At 38.9% G+C, this 13,805-nt stretch overlaps 2 protein-coding genes across 8 annotated transcripts in view; one reads left to right on the top strand and one right to left on the bottom strand.

The window, feature by feature from the left end:
* The first annotated feature begins 530 nt into the window (after positions 1-530).
* On the top strand, positions 531-1,682 carry sf3b5 (splicing factor 3b, subunit 5). Its single transcript, XM_054799656.1, has 2 exons — positions 531-778; positions 1,106-1,682. Exon 2 carries the CDS (start codon positions 1,107-1,109, stop codon positions 1,365-1,367), a length of 261 nt encoding a protein of 86 aa, XP_054655631.1. The 5' UTR covers positions 531-778; position 1,106; the 3' UTR covers positions 1,368-1,682.
* Positions 1,683-7,784: 6,102 nt separating this feature from the next.
* The window catches only part of phactr2 (phosphatase and actin regulator 2), a 43,088-nt gene continuing 37,067 nt past the window's right edge, over positions 7,785-13,805 (bottom strand). For 4 of the 7 annotated variants that reach the window (XM_054797836.1, XM_054797840.1, XM_054797839.1 and 1 more), the window contains 6 exons: positions 13,402-13,583; positions 13,122-13,278; positions 12,948-13,003; positions 11,496-11,557; positions 10,457-10,594; positions 7,785-8,446 (listed from right to left, as the gene is read on the bottom strand). In XM_054797836.1, the coding sequence (XP_054653811.1) occupies positions 8,336-8,446; positions 10,457-10,594; positions 11,496-11,557; positions 12,948-13,003; positions 13,122-13,278; positions 13,402-13,583 (706 nt within the window). In that variant the 3' untranslated portion in view covers positions 7,785-8,335. Of the gene's footprint in view, positions 8,447-9,323; positions 9,401-10,456; positions 10,595-11,495; positions 11,558-12,557; positions 12,706-12,947; positions 13,004-13,121; positions 13,279-13,401; positions 13,584-13,805 lie in introns of those variants that run through there. The other 3 variants (XM_054797837.1, XM_054797841.1, XR_008573562.1) reach the window with 2 other exon arrangements.

Genomic DNA, 13,805 nt, shown 5'->3' with positions numbered 1-13,805 from the left:
GATAGATGGATGGATTTTATATATATATGTATATATGGAACCATATCAATAAACAAACAAAAGCACTTTTAAGTCTGACACAAATTCAACTAATTAGAGGATGAGTGTTTACATTATCACAAAAAATATAAAGCCAAAAAATGATTGTAGCGATATGAATTAAGTCTAATGTATTAAGTGGTTTAGCAACAGTATTAAAACATTCCTCCAGGAGGTTTTACTTTGAAGAATCTACTGCCATTAACATTTTTTTAATCCACGTTTTTCACAACAAATATTTAGATATTTTTGTGACAATATATTGGCGCATAAACAATAAATGAATTTGCCATTGGAAAAACATCACTTAATTCAACGACCTTTTCAAGCGGTTACAGTCTTTCATTACAATGTTGTGAGTGAAGACGATTGCAATCACATTTTAAATGACGTACGCCGATCCAATAGTATGTTGCAACCACAGTTTCATCCTCGGTACATTTCTTTCGACGGACAAAGCCCACGGAAGTGTCCGCTGCATTTGCTTTTTACACAAAACTTACCAACATAGTGGTAGTGCCAGACCTAAGCTCGCATACATATGATAATAGTACAAATAATATGATACAAATCTGAAAATAAAGTGAATAATTGGCAGTGTTTGGGGAAAATTAAATGTTGCAGCTTCATTTTTCATGTCGGAACTCTTTTTTTTGCCCGGACGGACACACCGGAAGTCTCCCCCACATTGAATCGTAACAAACGATTTGAGACGTTAGCGTCACTAAACGTCTCCCGAGTAAGTATATTTGCTTGCACTTTGCTTAAACGAATAACACAGCAAATAAGAAGTTTAAAGCTATTATAATCATCGGCTGTGTTTGGGTTAATGTCAACATTTAGTTATTGTTGGCTGTCGCTCAAATCGTAGCGATGTTAGCATGCTAGGTAGCTAGTTTACTTTTAGCGTTAGCTTCTACCATACAAAGCGTGTTTGATTGCTAAATCAGGTATGATAGTTTAATACATGTTGACAAAAAGATACGAAACGAGAACCAGGGGTAGTAGTTTGTTTTTCATTCATGCAGATAATCGTAAAGTTGTGTCGACTTACCCTCCCTTGCAGAATGACGGACAGATACAACATCCACAGCCAGCTGGAGCACCTCCAGTCCAAGTACATCGGCACCGGGCACGCAGACACCAGCAAGTGGGAATGGTTGGTGAATCAACACCGGGACTCGTATTGCTCCTACATGGGACACTTTGACCTCCTCAACTACTTCTCTGTGGCCGAGAACGAGAGCAAAGCGCGCGTCCGCTTCAACCTGATGGAGAAGATGCTGCAGCCCTGTGGACCACCGGCAGACAAACCTGACGACGCCTAAACAGACACTTTTTTTCTTTTTTTTTTTTTACTTGCACAGATCACACCTGGACTAGGCTTCATAAGGAGTCCTGGACCTTGAGGCTCTGCAGCTATTTGTGTTTTATGTTACTTGAGCCACATTTTGTAAGCACGAAGAAAAATGCAAGTTTATGGCTTTGGTGCATGTTTTAAACAACTATCGCGCATTGCTTATTGATTTTTTTTTTTTTTTAATTAAATTCAATTTTCTCACCAACTGCCTGCATTGTAAGTTATATTTAGTCACGATATTTATACACTTGCAGGAGTTTGCAATAAACTTGCGGTGTCCAAAGCTGACATATAGGTTGCTTTAACTGCTCCATATGTTATATTACCTACAATTTGTGAAGAATATCAATCCATTTTTCAGTATGCTGCCCCCGGTAGAAAAAAAGTTTGTCGCAGTTCGGCTGTAGCGTTTTAGTTTCCTTGTTAAAACATATTGCTACTGTCGTCGTATTTTCCTCACACGGTTAGCTTCCTCAGTTTCTTCTATTGTTTACAGCATTGGCGGTTAGCAAGCAGCTCACACGGAGGAGATTGATTGACAATGGTCCACAGCCAATGAGGATGCAGAAGACAGGAGAGAGACAGCAGCCTCCTGCTAAAGCGCAGAACTACAACACAACTTCCCACAATGCAATTCTTCTTAAAGGGCCAGGCTCTGTAACAGCGTTCTGTAAAAACAAAAAAACCCCACTAAAATTACACAAAAAAATTTGTGAAACAGTGTCCACGAGAGGAACCGCGAGGGAATACTAATACACTTTCGAGTGTTCTGAGATCAAGTACAATTACATTGAAGTAAACAACTCTGTGTGATGCAGTGCAATTGAATCATGCATTAATGCACATTCACCCTTATGAGTACACCCTCGCCTGAAGCTGTATGGTCAATAATCCATGTGTGCGTCGCCTGAAGCTATGTGGTCGACAATTCATGTGTGCGCTTCATGTTTCTTTATATAAACAATAAATGTGTGTGAGGGAGTTAAGTGTTGGAATTAGTTTATAAAAGATTAGGACACAGCATTGTATTTCTAAGCTCTTACTTTGTCCTACTCCCTTTCGGACACATCCAACTGTGGAAGTGTAAATATGTTAAGTATATTTGAAACTTTATCAATTCCATTACAATAATGAATACACACACACAATTATTCACCCATTCATTGTCGGACCCTAAACGCCTCACTATTGAATTGTTTTATTACAATTATTTTTTATTTTTATCAAAAATAATGAATGATGAATAATGATGATTTGGGGGGAAAAAAAGTACAATAAATGAATAAAAATGTGTGAAGGATATATTAAAATGTAACTACAGTAATTATACATAGAAACAAAAAAAAGCTAAATACTTTCCCGCCATGCTAAGACATTTTAGCATTTGGTTGTAATATATCAATACAGGCTAATTTAAATTACCGGTGATAGTTGCAACATACAAAAATGGCAAAATAGACAGGAATTTTTTCAATAAAATACACAATTTGACATGGACTGCAGGTTTCTAACGTCAATTAGTAGCCCAGCTAGTTGATTGGCTAATTAGCTAGCTATATAAGCACAATAGCCAGCGAGATTGATAAACTTGTGTGTGTTTTACTGTTGTGCTTGTTTAAACTCATTAAAAGTGAAAGCAACTCAACTGTAGCTTGGCAGCTACTTCGCCAGCTAATCGGATGGGATGTGTGACTTTAAAAGAGATTAAAAAATAAACAACAAAGAAAGGATGGTTTTGACCTGCCTGATGGGAACTTGCTGTACAGGACGCTGTGATGAGTCACTGTTGTGCTCAGAGATGAGTCAGCGTGATGAGGTCATTATGTCTCTTTGCGGGGCAAGTCCTCGCCATCTGTCCTCCCTGCAACACCGATGGAAGCAACGCCGCCAAGCCAAGCGTGGACGGGACACACGCACACGCACACGTAGACGCACACTACGCTTCCTCGAGGGACAAACACTACATACCGTAGATCTTCTCCTCACCTGCTTGTGATGTAATGGCGCCTGCAGCGGTCGTTTCATGCAAGCAGGCAGAATGCTTTTGCACTTCATTAGGCTGCAAGCGACCTCTTTTGTTGGCACGGAGGCATTCCAGGGCCAGCTGCGAGACAACCCCTCCCTCCCCCATGTCTAAAAACCTGTTTCATTCTATGATAGGATTTTACTATAATCTCATATATAATATATACATTTTATCTTATTTTTCAAAAATAATGAAGCTAGCGTTATTTAATATTGCGTCATTAAATATTTGTGGGTTTTATTTGTAATTAAATAATTGTATAACATCACATAAGAGCACAGCACAGCACACACGGCAACAAAATGACATGATAGACCGTGATGTCATCATTATTAGACTTCAATGCGTGTTTAAATAATGTCATTATTTCAGTATTTAGTTTTTTTACATTTTACAATAAAGAGATTTTATATTATTATTGAATATTGGTGGACAAATGCATTATTTCATATCTTATCAGCAAATTGTTTCGTTTTTTTCATGAAGCAATGTTACGTCATAGCACAAAAGAATTGGCAAACGCTAATTTATTTCATATTAATATTATTTTACAATATTATATCTATACATTTAAAATGTCCAAATCATCAAGCGTAGTTTTGTGTTTATTAAATGAAATAACTTGGGTTTTTATTTGTCATTGAATAATAGAATACAAATATTATCATAGCACAGCCAATACATACATATAGAAAATAACACAAATACAAAAAACATTCTATTTTCATGGTTAGACCACACTGAGTATTTAAACGTCATTATTTCAGTATTATTTATTTTTACCCTTTCTAATATAGTAGCAGGTACAGGATGACAAAAAATCGTACATTATCCAATATTGGCTGACAAATGCATTCATTCATGTCTGATCATCAATTGTTTTGCTATTTTTCATGAAGTAGTGTTATCTTATCACAGCACGGGGGAATTGGCTAACAAAAATCTCTTTTATATTAATATTATTTTACAATATCATATATAATTAGACATTTATAATATGAAAATAATGCAACATTATTTTGTACTTATTAAATTAAATAACTTGGGCTTTTATTTGTAATTGAATAATTTAATAAAAATATCATAGCACAGCCAAAATAAACATATTTTTAAAAATTGAGAAAAATACATGATATCCCTTTATATTACTATTATTATTATTATTAGACTACATTTAGCATTTCAATATTTACGGTGCCAATATTACATTTGTAATATGTCATCATTCCAATTGTTTGGCGTTTTAAAATGATTTTGTGACATAACACAGGTATATTGTTATTCAACATTGACACACACACTGTGCATCACTGACAGGATTATCTAGCATCATACGGTATCTCATCGTTATTTTCTGGCTTCTAATGGTGTGATGCTACAACACCGCAGCTAAGAGGCATTGGCAGACAGACGTGCTTCCACAGGCGAACCACGCTGAGCAAAAAGCCAGCTTACATAAGCTTCTCCTCCTCTCTCTTCGTAACAATGACAAGAAAGTCAAGTATTGCGCAATGCGAGGCCTCCTGTGACTCCCGCCTGCCTGAGGCGGCTTTAAGACTGATGTTTCACGTCCGCACTTTTTCATTTGAGATAACAACCAGCTTGCAGCCGACACCTCCAGGGCGGAAACTACCTTGTCGTCCCACGAGAAGAAACTTAACTTACGACCGAAATCCCTCTGCACTCCAAAGTTCTTCTGCCGACAAAACAATGAAGGCACTGTAAATTCTGTGCGTGTGTTTTAGAAGCAGCCGATAAAAGTGATCAACGTGCGCATTTTGGAGTGCCAGCCTGGCCTGCGAGGTGGATGGATGATCTCAGACTCACAAACACAGACTTGTGCGAGATGGGCCTTTTGTGCGAAAGCAAAGATCCTGTTGAGTGTCATTTCCCTGGACGCTGACGTCCGCCAACACCACCAAGCTCGCGCGGCTTCATGCCGAACAGGTGAACAACGAGCCGTCAGCGCGCTTAAATGCGATGATCCGAAGCTAACGGGATTGTCCTTTCAACTTTAACCAGGAAGGAAGTGACTCGGACACGACAAAGGCCACCTTCAAAGTGATGCTTTTGGACTGATCATGCCTGAAAAGGCAAACATTTCATCTCTCCTTTGAAGAGACAAGTCGAGGGCTGCTGTCTCCTTCAACGGAACAGTGGAGCTTCGGGTTGTGCGGGGGCGTCAAACGGCAGAAGGCTATGTGGAGATGTTTATTGTCTCATGTCTTGCCTTGGTTGTTTTATTTTATTTTGTGATTAAGTTCATTATTATAACATTTTTGCAGAGCTGCTGGAAATGTGAATTTCCCTTGGAGATCAATAAAGTATCTATCATGTAGATATGCTAAAAAGTGACTTTTTTTCTTTTTTTTTTAAAAATGCATCTCAACGTATTATTACTACGCGCTCCGGCCTTTGCTTTTGTTCGCATTTTTTCATTTTTTTCCTCCCAAATATTTCAACTTTCTTCCTAAATTTACACCCAGGACTTTGAACCTCCTTAAGATACAACAATCCAAAATGTAAATTCTTGCCTTTTTTCCAACTTGTCTTACAATTTTGATCAGCTTTGTATCTCTATGTACGTATGTGTGTGTGTGTGTGTGTGTGTGTGTGTGTGTGTGTGTGGAGGAAAATCTCCCTGAGTGTTCTGAACTCCTGCGTCCATTCCAGTGCACTGTATAGAGAAGAATGCCGCAGCCAGGAGAGCAGCGCCTCCGCTGGTGACGGCCAAGTACTGCGCTCCATTTTGCCTCAAAACCAGTCATCGGTCTTCTGAACGGCACACATTCATAAACATCGTCGACATCAGAGAAAGAAAGACAATAAAGACACCAGTCAGAAAGAATGTAAAACATTTACATCATAGTTTTTGTATTGTAGCGTAAAATGAAGTTGTTTTTTTATACGCACATGCATCCAGACGCATTCTGTACAAAATGATCAATATACATGGTGGATATTATGGTAAAGAAGCAAATACTGTTGACTGTACACGTTTACCTTCATGTCCAACACACACCAAGCAAGAAGCCGCAACAACGTTTACACGCATGTTTCTGCTACACTGACAGTAATGGCTAACCTTTTCTCAGCGTTTGACTTGTAAAATACTTTGGAGATGCGTAGGAGGGTGAGGGTTTATGTCTCCGGGGTTGACTCATCCAAACACACTTTATTATTATTATTATGAACTGAGCCCCTGCACATGAATATACACCACATCGGGAAGGCATGGAACAGGAAATACAATGTCCAAATAAGGATTTGATTGTCAGTTTGAAGCTAATACCTCTGATTTTGTCCCCCCCCCAAAATGTCCTTTACATTTTACAATGATGACTTCTGCTTATCAATGCCAGACATTGATTGTCGCTAGAGCGAGCTATGTTAGCTTAGCATAAAAACCCAATGGCAAGTCTGGCTGGCTAGCTAGCTAGCTAGCTAAGCCAGCCTCTTGACTTTTGCCTATGTCGAGATTACTTACAGAAAAATGAAATACTTTCTATTAACAAACATCTTTAGGTAAACGGTCGCAATTTTATGCCAAGCTAACAGCTTTGCGGCTCCGACGTCATCATATTTAATGCACAGTGGTATCAAACGTCTACCTTAGCTTAGCATAAAAACTGAATGGCGAGGCTAGCTAGCTTGCTAAGCGAGCTTCCTAACATTTACTTTTGCCTAAATTATTCACACACAAATGACAAGATATTTATCAATAATATTAGTTTTCAACAGCAAATGTAAACACTTTTATGCGAAGCTAACAGCTTTGCGGCTCCGGGGTCGTAATTGAAGTGGTACCAAACATCTTGTTTACAAAATAAAAGTACAGTCGTCACCAAACTGAAAGATCTGATTATGTTTGCGGTTTTCCTTCCGGAATTCGGGAGTTAAAATGAGAAATCTAACAGGAAACTCAAAGTCGTCAAGAACATACAGTATCTCTAAATTTTGGAAGTTTTGTCAGAAAAACAACAAAAATTAATTTCCAAATAAGAACTAGCTCACAAAATGTGAATAAATACAAAGTGCATGTGTGAACAAGTTGTAAATTAGAGCACTTTTACATTAGCTAGCTACCTAAGTAGCTAAAACCAGCTTCAACATTATGGGAATTTGTATTCTAGTTTGAGGAATGAAGAGCAGCATTTTTAGGACATAAGCAGCATCGCATCGACACAGTTCAGCTTTTAAATATATTAGCACAACCAAGCTAGCTAGCTAGCATGTGCCGAATGCTGGATGACTCAACATTTTATATTTAAATGCTATAAATGCACCCAAACATGGCAAACATGTTCAAACAAGGACCACAGGGCAACATTGGATTGAAAAAGCATGCTTGTGGAAGTGGAAGTGGAACTAGAAAAGAAGAACGACACTTTTTTTGTTGTTTTTTTGTGGGGGAGGGGGGAAACATAAGCAAAAACAAGCTAATATCAACATCATTTGCTTTTTGGCACAAGCTAACATCACTAAATGAAACGTTTAAAAGCTTAAAAATCCTTCCAGCACTTTAGGGATTGACGTTTTGCACATTTTAAGACAACTTGCGTGTCTTTAGGCGTCACTGTACTGCAAGGCAGCCTGGTAAACTAATTATGATACACCGCCCTCTTGTGGCCAATCACTTTATAAACTGTATATTTGTTGACAACAATGCCCCCCCCCCAAAAAAAAACCCACAAACGCAATGGTGCTCTTGAGCCACATTCACTCCTGTAATAGTGCTCCATTGTAGCCAGAACAAAAATGAAGAAAAACATTTTTTTCCAGCATTTTTCTTTCAATAATAAATAAAAGGATTGCTAATGAGACAGCACTTTTCCCGGGTACGGGTACGATATGTGCAAAAGTTCCACAGGCTGGTCGCACCGACCTGCAAGACAAACCCACATCTGTTCTTATTGAGGACATACGGCTTGGAGAGGCGGGCTGCGATGCAGGTCTGTCGGGCCCGTGGACTTGTTTTGAGGTTTTGATGCTGACGTCCAACTCATTAAGGCCGGTGGAATCTGAAAATGCCAAAGAAAAATACAAAAAATGTAATATTTATAATGACATGTGTTTATGTCATTAACTCATTCAATTCCAACCAGTTTTCAGAGGACAACCACTTCAGCAGCGGACATTTTAGACTAATTTGACTGATTTTGACAAAAATAAAACTAAATAAGACGAAATAACAAAAAATAAAATCATTATGAATAACTGGAATGTAATGTAATTTAATCTAAAATTAATTAATTAAATTAATTCATTTAAATTAATTTAATCTGTAGATTAAATTAGCATACATTTTTTAAATTAACCAACAGTTTCAATACATTTTATTAAATGTACGTATTATTTTATTATTAACAAATATTACAACTAAGTAGGGGTGTCACAAGATCTCGCAAGATTAAAACATAACAAGATTTCTGGTTCAGGAAAAAAATAAATAAAAAAAATTTCATTTTGCCGGCCTTAATACGTATATATTGCCATGTTTTCCTTGTGCTTTCAGCACCTTGGCACGATTTTTCCATAGAACGGCGGCATGAACGGAGTGAGCGCTTTTGGCAGTCGTACGGTCTCTTTGTCTCGGTGGGTGGAGGCGGGGCCGCTGGCATACACACCGAGTGCAGAAGAGTGTAATGTTGTAGAAATTAAATGAATTTATAACAATTACTAACTGAATTATTACTAATTCAATTAAAATAAAGCTCCAGTTGTATGGTTCAAAATATTTACCCTTAGATGTGTGGTGCGCATAGTCTTCCTAAGTGGAAATGTGTCTACAGCCCCACAAAAATGGGCCGAGATGAGCTGACTGCAGTGTTTACGCCGCTGACGAGCGACTCGACGACACCACGGTGGGCCTGCATAACAACCGAAGCACTCGGTTACCTGGTAAACTGTTTGCTGTCTTCGTGCACCTCCATCTCTCTGCTCTTGAACTCATTGAGCTCCTTGCGGATAGCAGCCTGCAGCGGCGACACAATCACACACACACGCACACACGCTGTCAGTGGAAGCGCTTGTGTTGACTTATTTGCACTCACTGGTCTGCTGTGGTTGCTTGAAGGGCCCTGGTGCGAGCACCGAGAAGCACTGTATAAATGGAGAACGCTAGTGATAGGGCCTCATGAAAAAACAAACAAACAATGGAAATAAATTCTATTATATTGATTCATTATGTTAAAATGTAAGATTTTTTAAACATAACCTACCAAAATAAGAAATGATAATGTAATGTGCTTCCATCACTTTTTTAAGTAAAAAAAAAAAAAAGTAATTTCATGTGTACTATATTGACTTCCTGATGATTACAACATGTATTTGCAATGACGATGCTTCTTCTGCTAAGGAAATTAGTTTTAGTCACCTTCAAAAATATGTGGCTTGGCACTTACGCCTGTTTTTGCTCGCGGTTTAACTTTGAACATTGGCTCGGTCCATAAGAAGTGAGTTCAGCATTAATATTCCTACAAAAGAATATGTCATTTGGATTACACTTTTAGCAGATATTCGGTTAATACATTTGTATTGTTTGATTATTTCATATGTTTATGTCCCTAATTGTCATGTTATATGGATTTTTTTTTTTTAACCGTGTATTCTTGAGGACCACTGCATGGAATTCATATAGCTGGCATACCACTGGTGAGAATCAATGCTGTACTTCATTTGGTATCAGGATTACACAACAACAACAACAAAAACATTACAGATGTGTGTGCAGCATCAATAGAGTTATAATGAGCAGTACCACATTTGAGCAGCAGAGGGCAGGCCCGCCACACGAAATATTCCTCCAACTAAACGTGTCTTTCATACAAGTATAAACATTCTGTGGTTACAATCTACTTTTGTTCCAAATACAATAAACAGGCTTGTGCATATGCTTGGCTTTGCTTTGAGTGGCTTGTATTTCAGTGTGAAAAGTTCAAACTATGAAGAAATGTCAACGCAGGCCATAAACAATAGCAATGGCTGGAGAGATGAAAGAGGTTAAACAGACAAATCCATATACACCACACCTTGTCAGCAGGCGTGAGTCGGGTCCATGGCTTGTCCGCTCTCCGGTCGTAGTCCTTGGCGTCCGTGACCTCCACATACTCGTTAAAACGCAGGATTCTTCGAGCGATGAGCTCCGCCACCGACGGTCGCACACTCAGCTGCAAACATAAAACTTCTTTACAGGCAGCTGAACATATCCTTACTTAGTAGGTGCTTTTTTTCTTCCAAACACTTCACATTTCAGTACTTTCATGATGTTCACATATCTCCTGTACCATCTAAACAAAGAAATTGTGTTTAATTTGGATCTGATCCAGTTTTGCAGCAATTTCAAGTTAATTTATCTTCCAACACCTTAGACAGCATCACTTAGATCACATTGTCATTTATATCTTTGCCGTGTGTACACAATCTGATCTGGTTTTAGATTTTAAGAAATAAAATAAAATAAACAAAAATTGGCCAACTACATTTATGTCAACTTTAATTACCGTAAATTCCAGTCTATAAGATGCTACTTTTTTCACACGCTTTGAACCCTGGGTTTAAACAATGATGCGGCTCATTTATGGCTAAAAGAACTACAGTTCCCATGATGCTTAGAGTGCAGAAGTAGTGAATTGGGGAAGTGAAGTGGAGGCTAATATCACGTTTTCAAGTCTTATGCAGCAATCGTGTTTTGATCTGACAAATCTTTAGTATGTTTGATCAAGTGCAGAATTACTCCAGCTTTTGATTGGGTTGTATCATCTGTTAAACTCCGATGAAGAAAAGTGTCTCACGTCGTCACCAGAGCTAACTAACGATGCCGGGAACATGGAGTGACACCGGTGGCTTATAGCCAAGTGTGGTCTATAGATGTATTCAGGTGCGCTAAATAGTCAGGAATTTACGGTACACAGCTCCCTGAAGAAGAAATTATGTAACTGGAAGACATTTAACCTCCTTTTAGTTACTGTACAAGGTTTATGCTGAAGTTTATCTGATGACATTTCCTTAATTAACTATGGGTACAATCAACAATCAACAACATTTTTCAGTGGATGTGAGAATGGCTACCTTTCTGGAGAGTTTTCTTTTAAGCTCCTGCTTGGCCTCGTGCTCCTCTGCTTCATTCTTCTCTGCAAGCAGACAAGCAACACAGTCATTTCACACCTACTAAGCCTGCATTAAGCGTACGCCTCTATTTACGACTGCGAGGTGATATTTGTCCTGTTGAAAGCGTTCCACTTGGTTGCCTCAATGCAAGCCAATGGGCAAATTATGTTCTTTTAATAGCAGCATAGAATAAAACCATCCTATCAAAATCCAGTCAAACGTGATGATGGAGGGTTGTTCGCACCAACCGGACTCTTGCTCAAATGGAACCTCTAACGTCGAATGCCCCTGGAATCGTACAATTTAGAGTTTGGCTTATTATATTAGCGTGTCTTTTTGTCACCACAGAAGGGTGGATATACTGTAAAGTACACAACAAAAATATAAACTCTTGTTTTTGTTCCCATTTTTCATGAGCTGAACTAAAAGAACACATTCATCCACCTCTCAGGCATGGAATATCAAGATGCTGATTAGACAGCATTAGTATTGCACAGGAGTGCTTTAGGGTGGCCACAATAAAAGGCCACTCCAACATGTGCAGTTTAACTCATTCAATCCCAGCCATTTTTCAAAAGGCAACCCTTTCAGTATTTTAGACAATTTTAACTGATCTTACAAGGCACACAGAATATTGTGTGCTATGGCTATATAAACATGGAACCTAACAAAAGAAACATTAAACTCCCGTCTTTCATCAGAAAACAAAAGTTTGGTTCTACCCTTTCCCATTCTTTAGTAATCAGCAGTAGAACAAAGGTACATTTCAGGAAAATACCAGTTCCCGACCAGAAAAGGAAGGTAAACAGCTTTTTGCGAAAAGATAACTTTCACTTTGACACAAATATTTTTTGCATTTTGTGACAGCTCAAATATCTAAACAATTATACCAACGTAAACAACACAAAAGGGTTTGTTTTGCATCAAAATACCAATTCATTTACTAATATAACATCATGAACTATTTACAATTTTCACATTTGAAACTGAACTATGTGTGTGTGTGCGTTAAAATTTCCCTACCTTGCGTAACCGTCTGCACGCTACACTCCTCCACGCTCTCTCACTTCCTCCTTCCTGTCATGTGTGATTCTTCCATCCACATGATCTGTGCCGAGCTCTTATCAAATGCACTTCTGCCACCTTGTGATTTTTATGGCTTAAAATTTCTCTGAAGTGAAATCCATTAGTGGAGAGTTGCATCATCACCTCTTTTTACCTCTCGTGCAAAAAAAACATCAAAAACATATAAATACGTTGTTGGGATCTGGCGTTTGGGCTTATAAAAAAACGTATAACTACGTCTTTGGTATTGAATGAGTTAATTGCATGAATAATTCCAGACCGACTTGGATTCCGGAACCTATTGCATTTTTCCACCGTGACTGAAATGAATATTTTGGGATGACCTACGTTTCAGGATGTTCCTCTGCTCCAGTTCCTCTGTGGTTGGTCTTTGGCTCAAGCTCCTGAAATGAGAAAACTGTGTTGACTCTGTGCGGCTCCGGCAGGAAAGGATCTACATACAAACTGTCTTAACAATAACACATCTCAGGGAACATTTGAGGTCTTCATCCTGTGAAGCACCTGACAAGTTTGGAGCCGATCTGCTGACGGAGCTCGTGTCTCTCCGTCTCGGAGCTGCGAGGCAAGATGTTCTTCTCCTCCAGCTCTTTCTTGCTGGGCCGGTTGCCCAGTTTGATGTTGAGGGTGTCTCGTCGCCGGATCTTGCTGGCCAGAGAACCTGGAGGTGGTAGCATGCACAAATAAAAGGTCAAATATACTCAAGCAAACACACGCTGGCCACAGCATGAAGTACACCTGCACTTGTCAAATGAGTACATCGACATTAAAAGTATCTCCATACTGTTAAGGTACTCGTCCTCCTCGTCTTCTTCCTCGTCATCACGGTAAAGGATCGGTCCATCAGAGTCCGAGTCGCTGGTTTGGCATTCTGTCGCCGTGCTATCAGGGATCACCGTCACCTCTGCGTTCTCTGTGTTCACGTTGTGGCCGCCGTGTGGCTTCACGGTGTCTGCCTCGGCTGGACTACACCGTCCAAGGTAATGAGACAATGCATTTAGTCATAGAAATAAACATGGAAAGCATTACCTCACACTCGGCATATTTACATGAATATCGCCTATCAGAACATCATTTCAATATTACATTCAATCAATACTTTCAGGATTACATTTATGTCTCTTATTTGATTTGAGCCGTGTGTACACAATCAGAAAGAAACCGTGTTTAATCTGGATTGGCAGCAAT

Source organism: Dunckerocampus dactyliophorus, chromosome 14, assembly GCF_027744805.1.
Source record: "Dunckerocampus dactyliophorus isolate RoL2022-P2 chromosome 14, RoL_Ddac_1.1, whole genome shotgun sequence".
NCBI classification, from domain to species: Eukaryota; Metazoa; Chordata; class Actinopteri; order Syngnathiformes; family Syngnathidae; genus Dunckerocampus; species Dunckerocampus dactyliophorus.
The sequence above is the reverse complement of the archived record's forward strand: the minus strand, read 5'-3'. Positions and strand labels throughout refer to the sequence as shown.

Coding starts and splice junctions, on each gene's coding strand:
- sf3b5 (XM_054799656.1), top strand. CDS start 1,107: ATGACGGACAGATACAACATCCACAGCCAGCTGGAGCACCTCCAGTCC.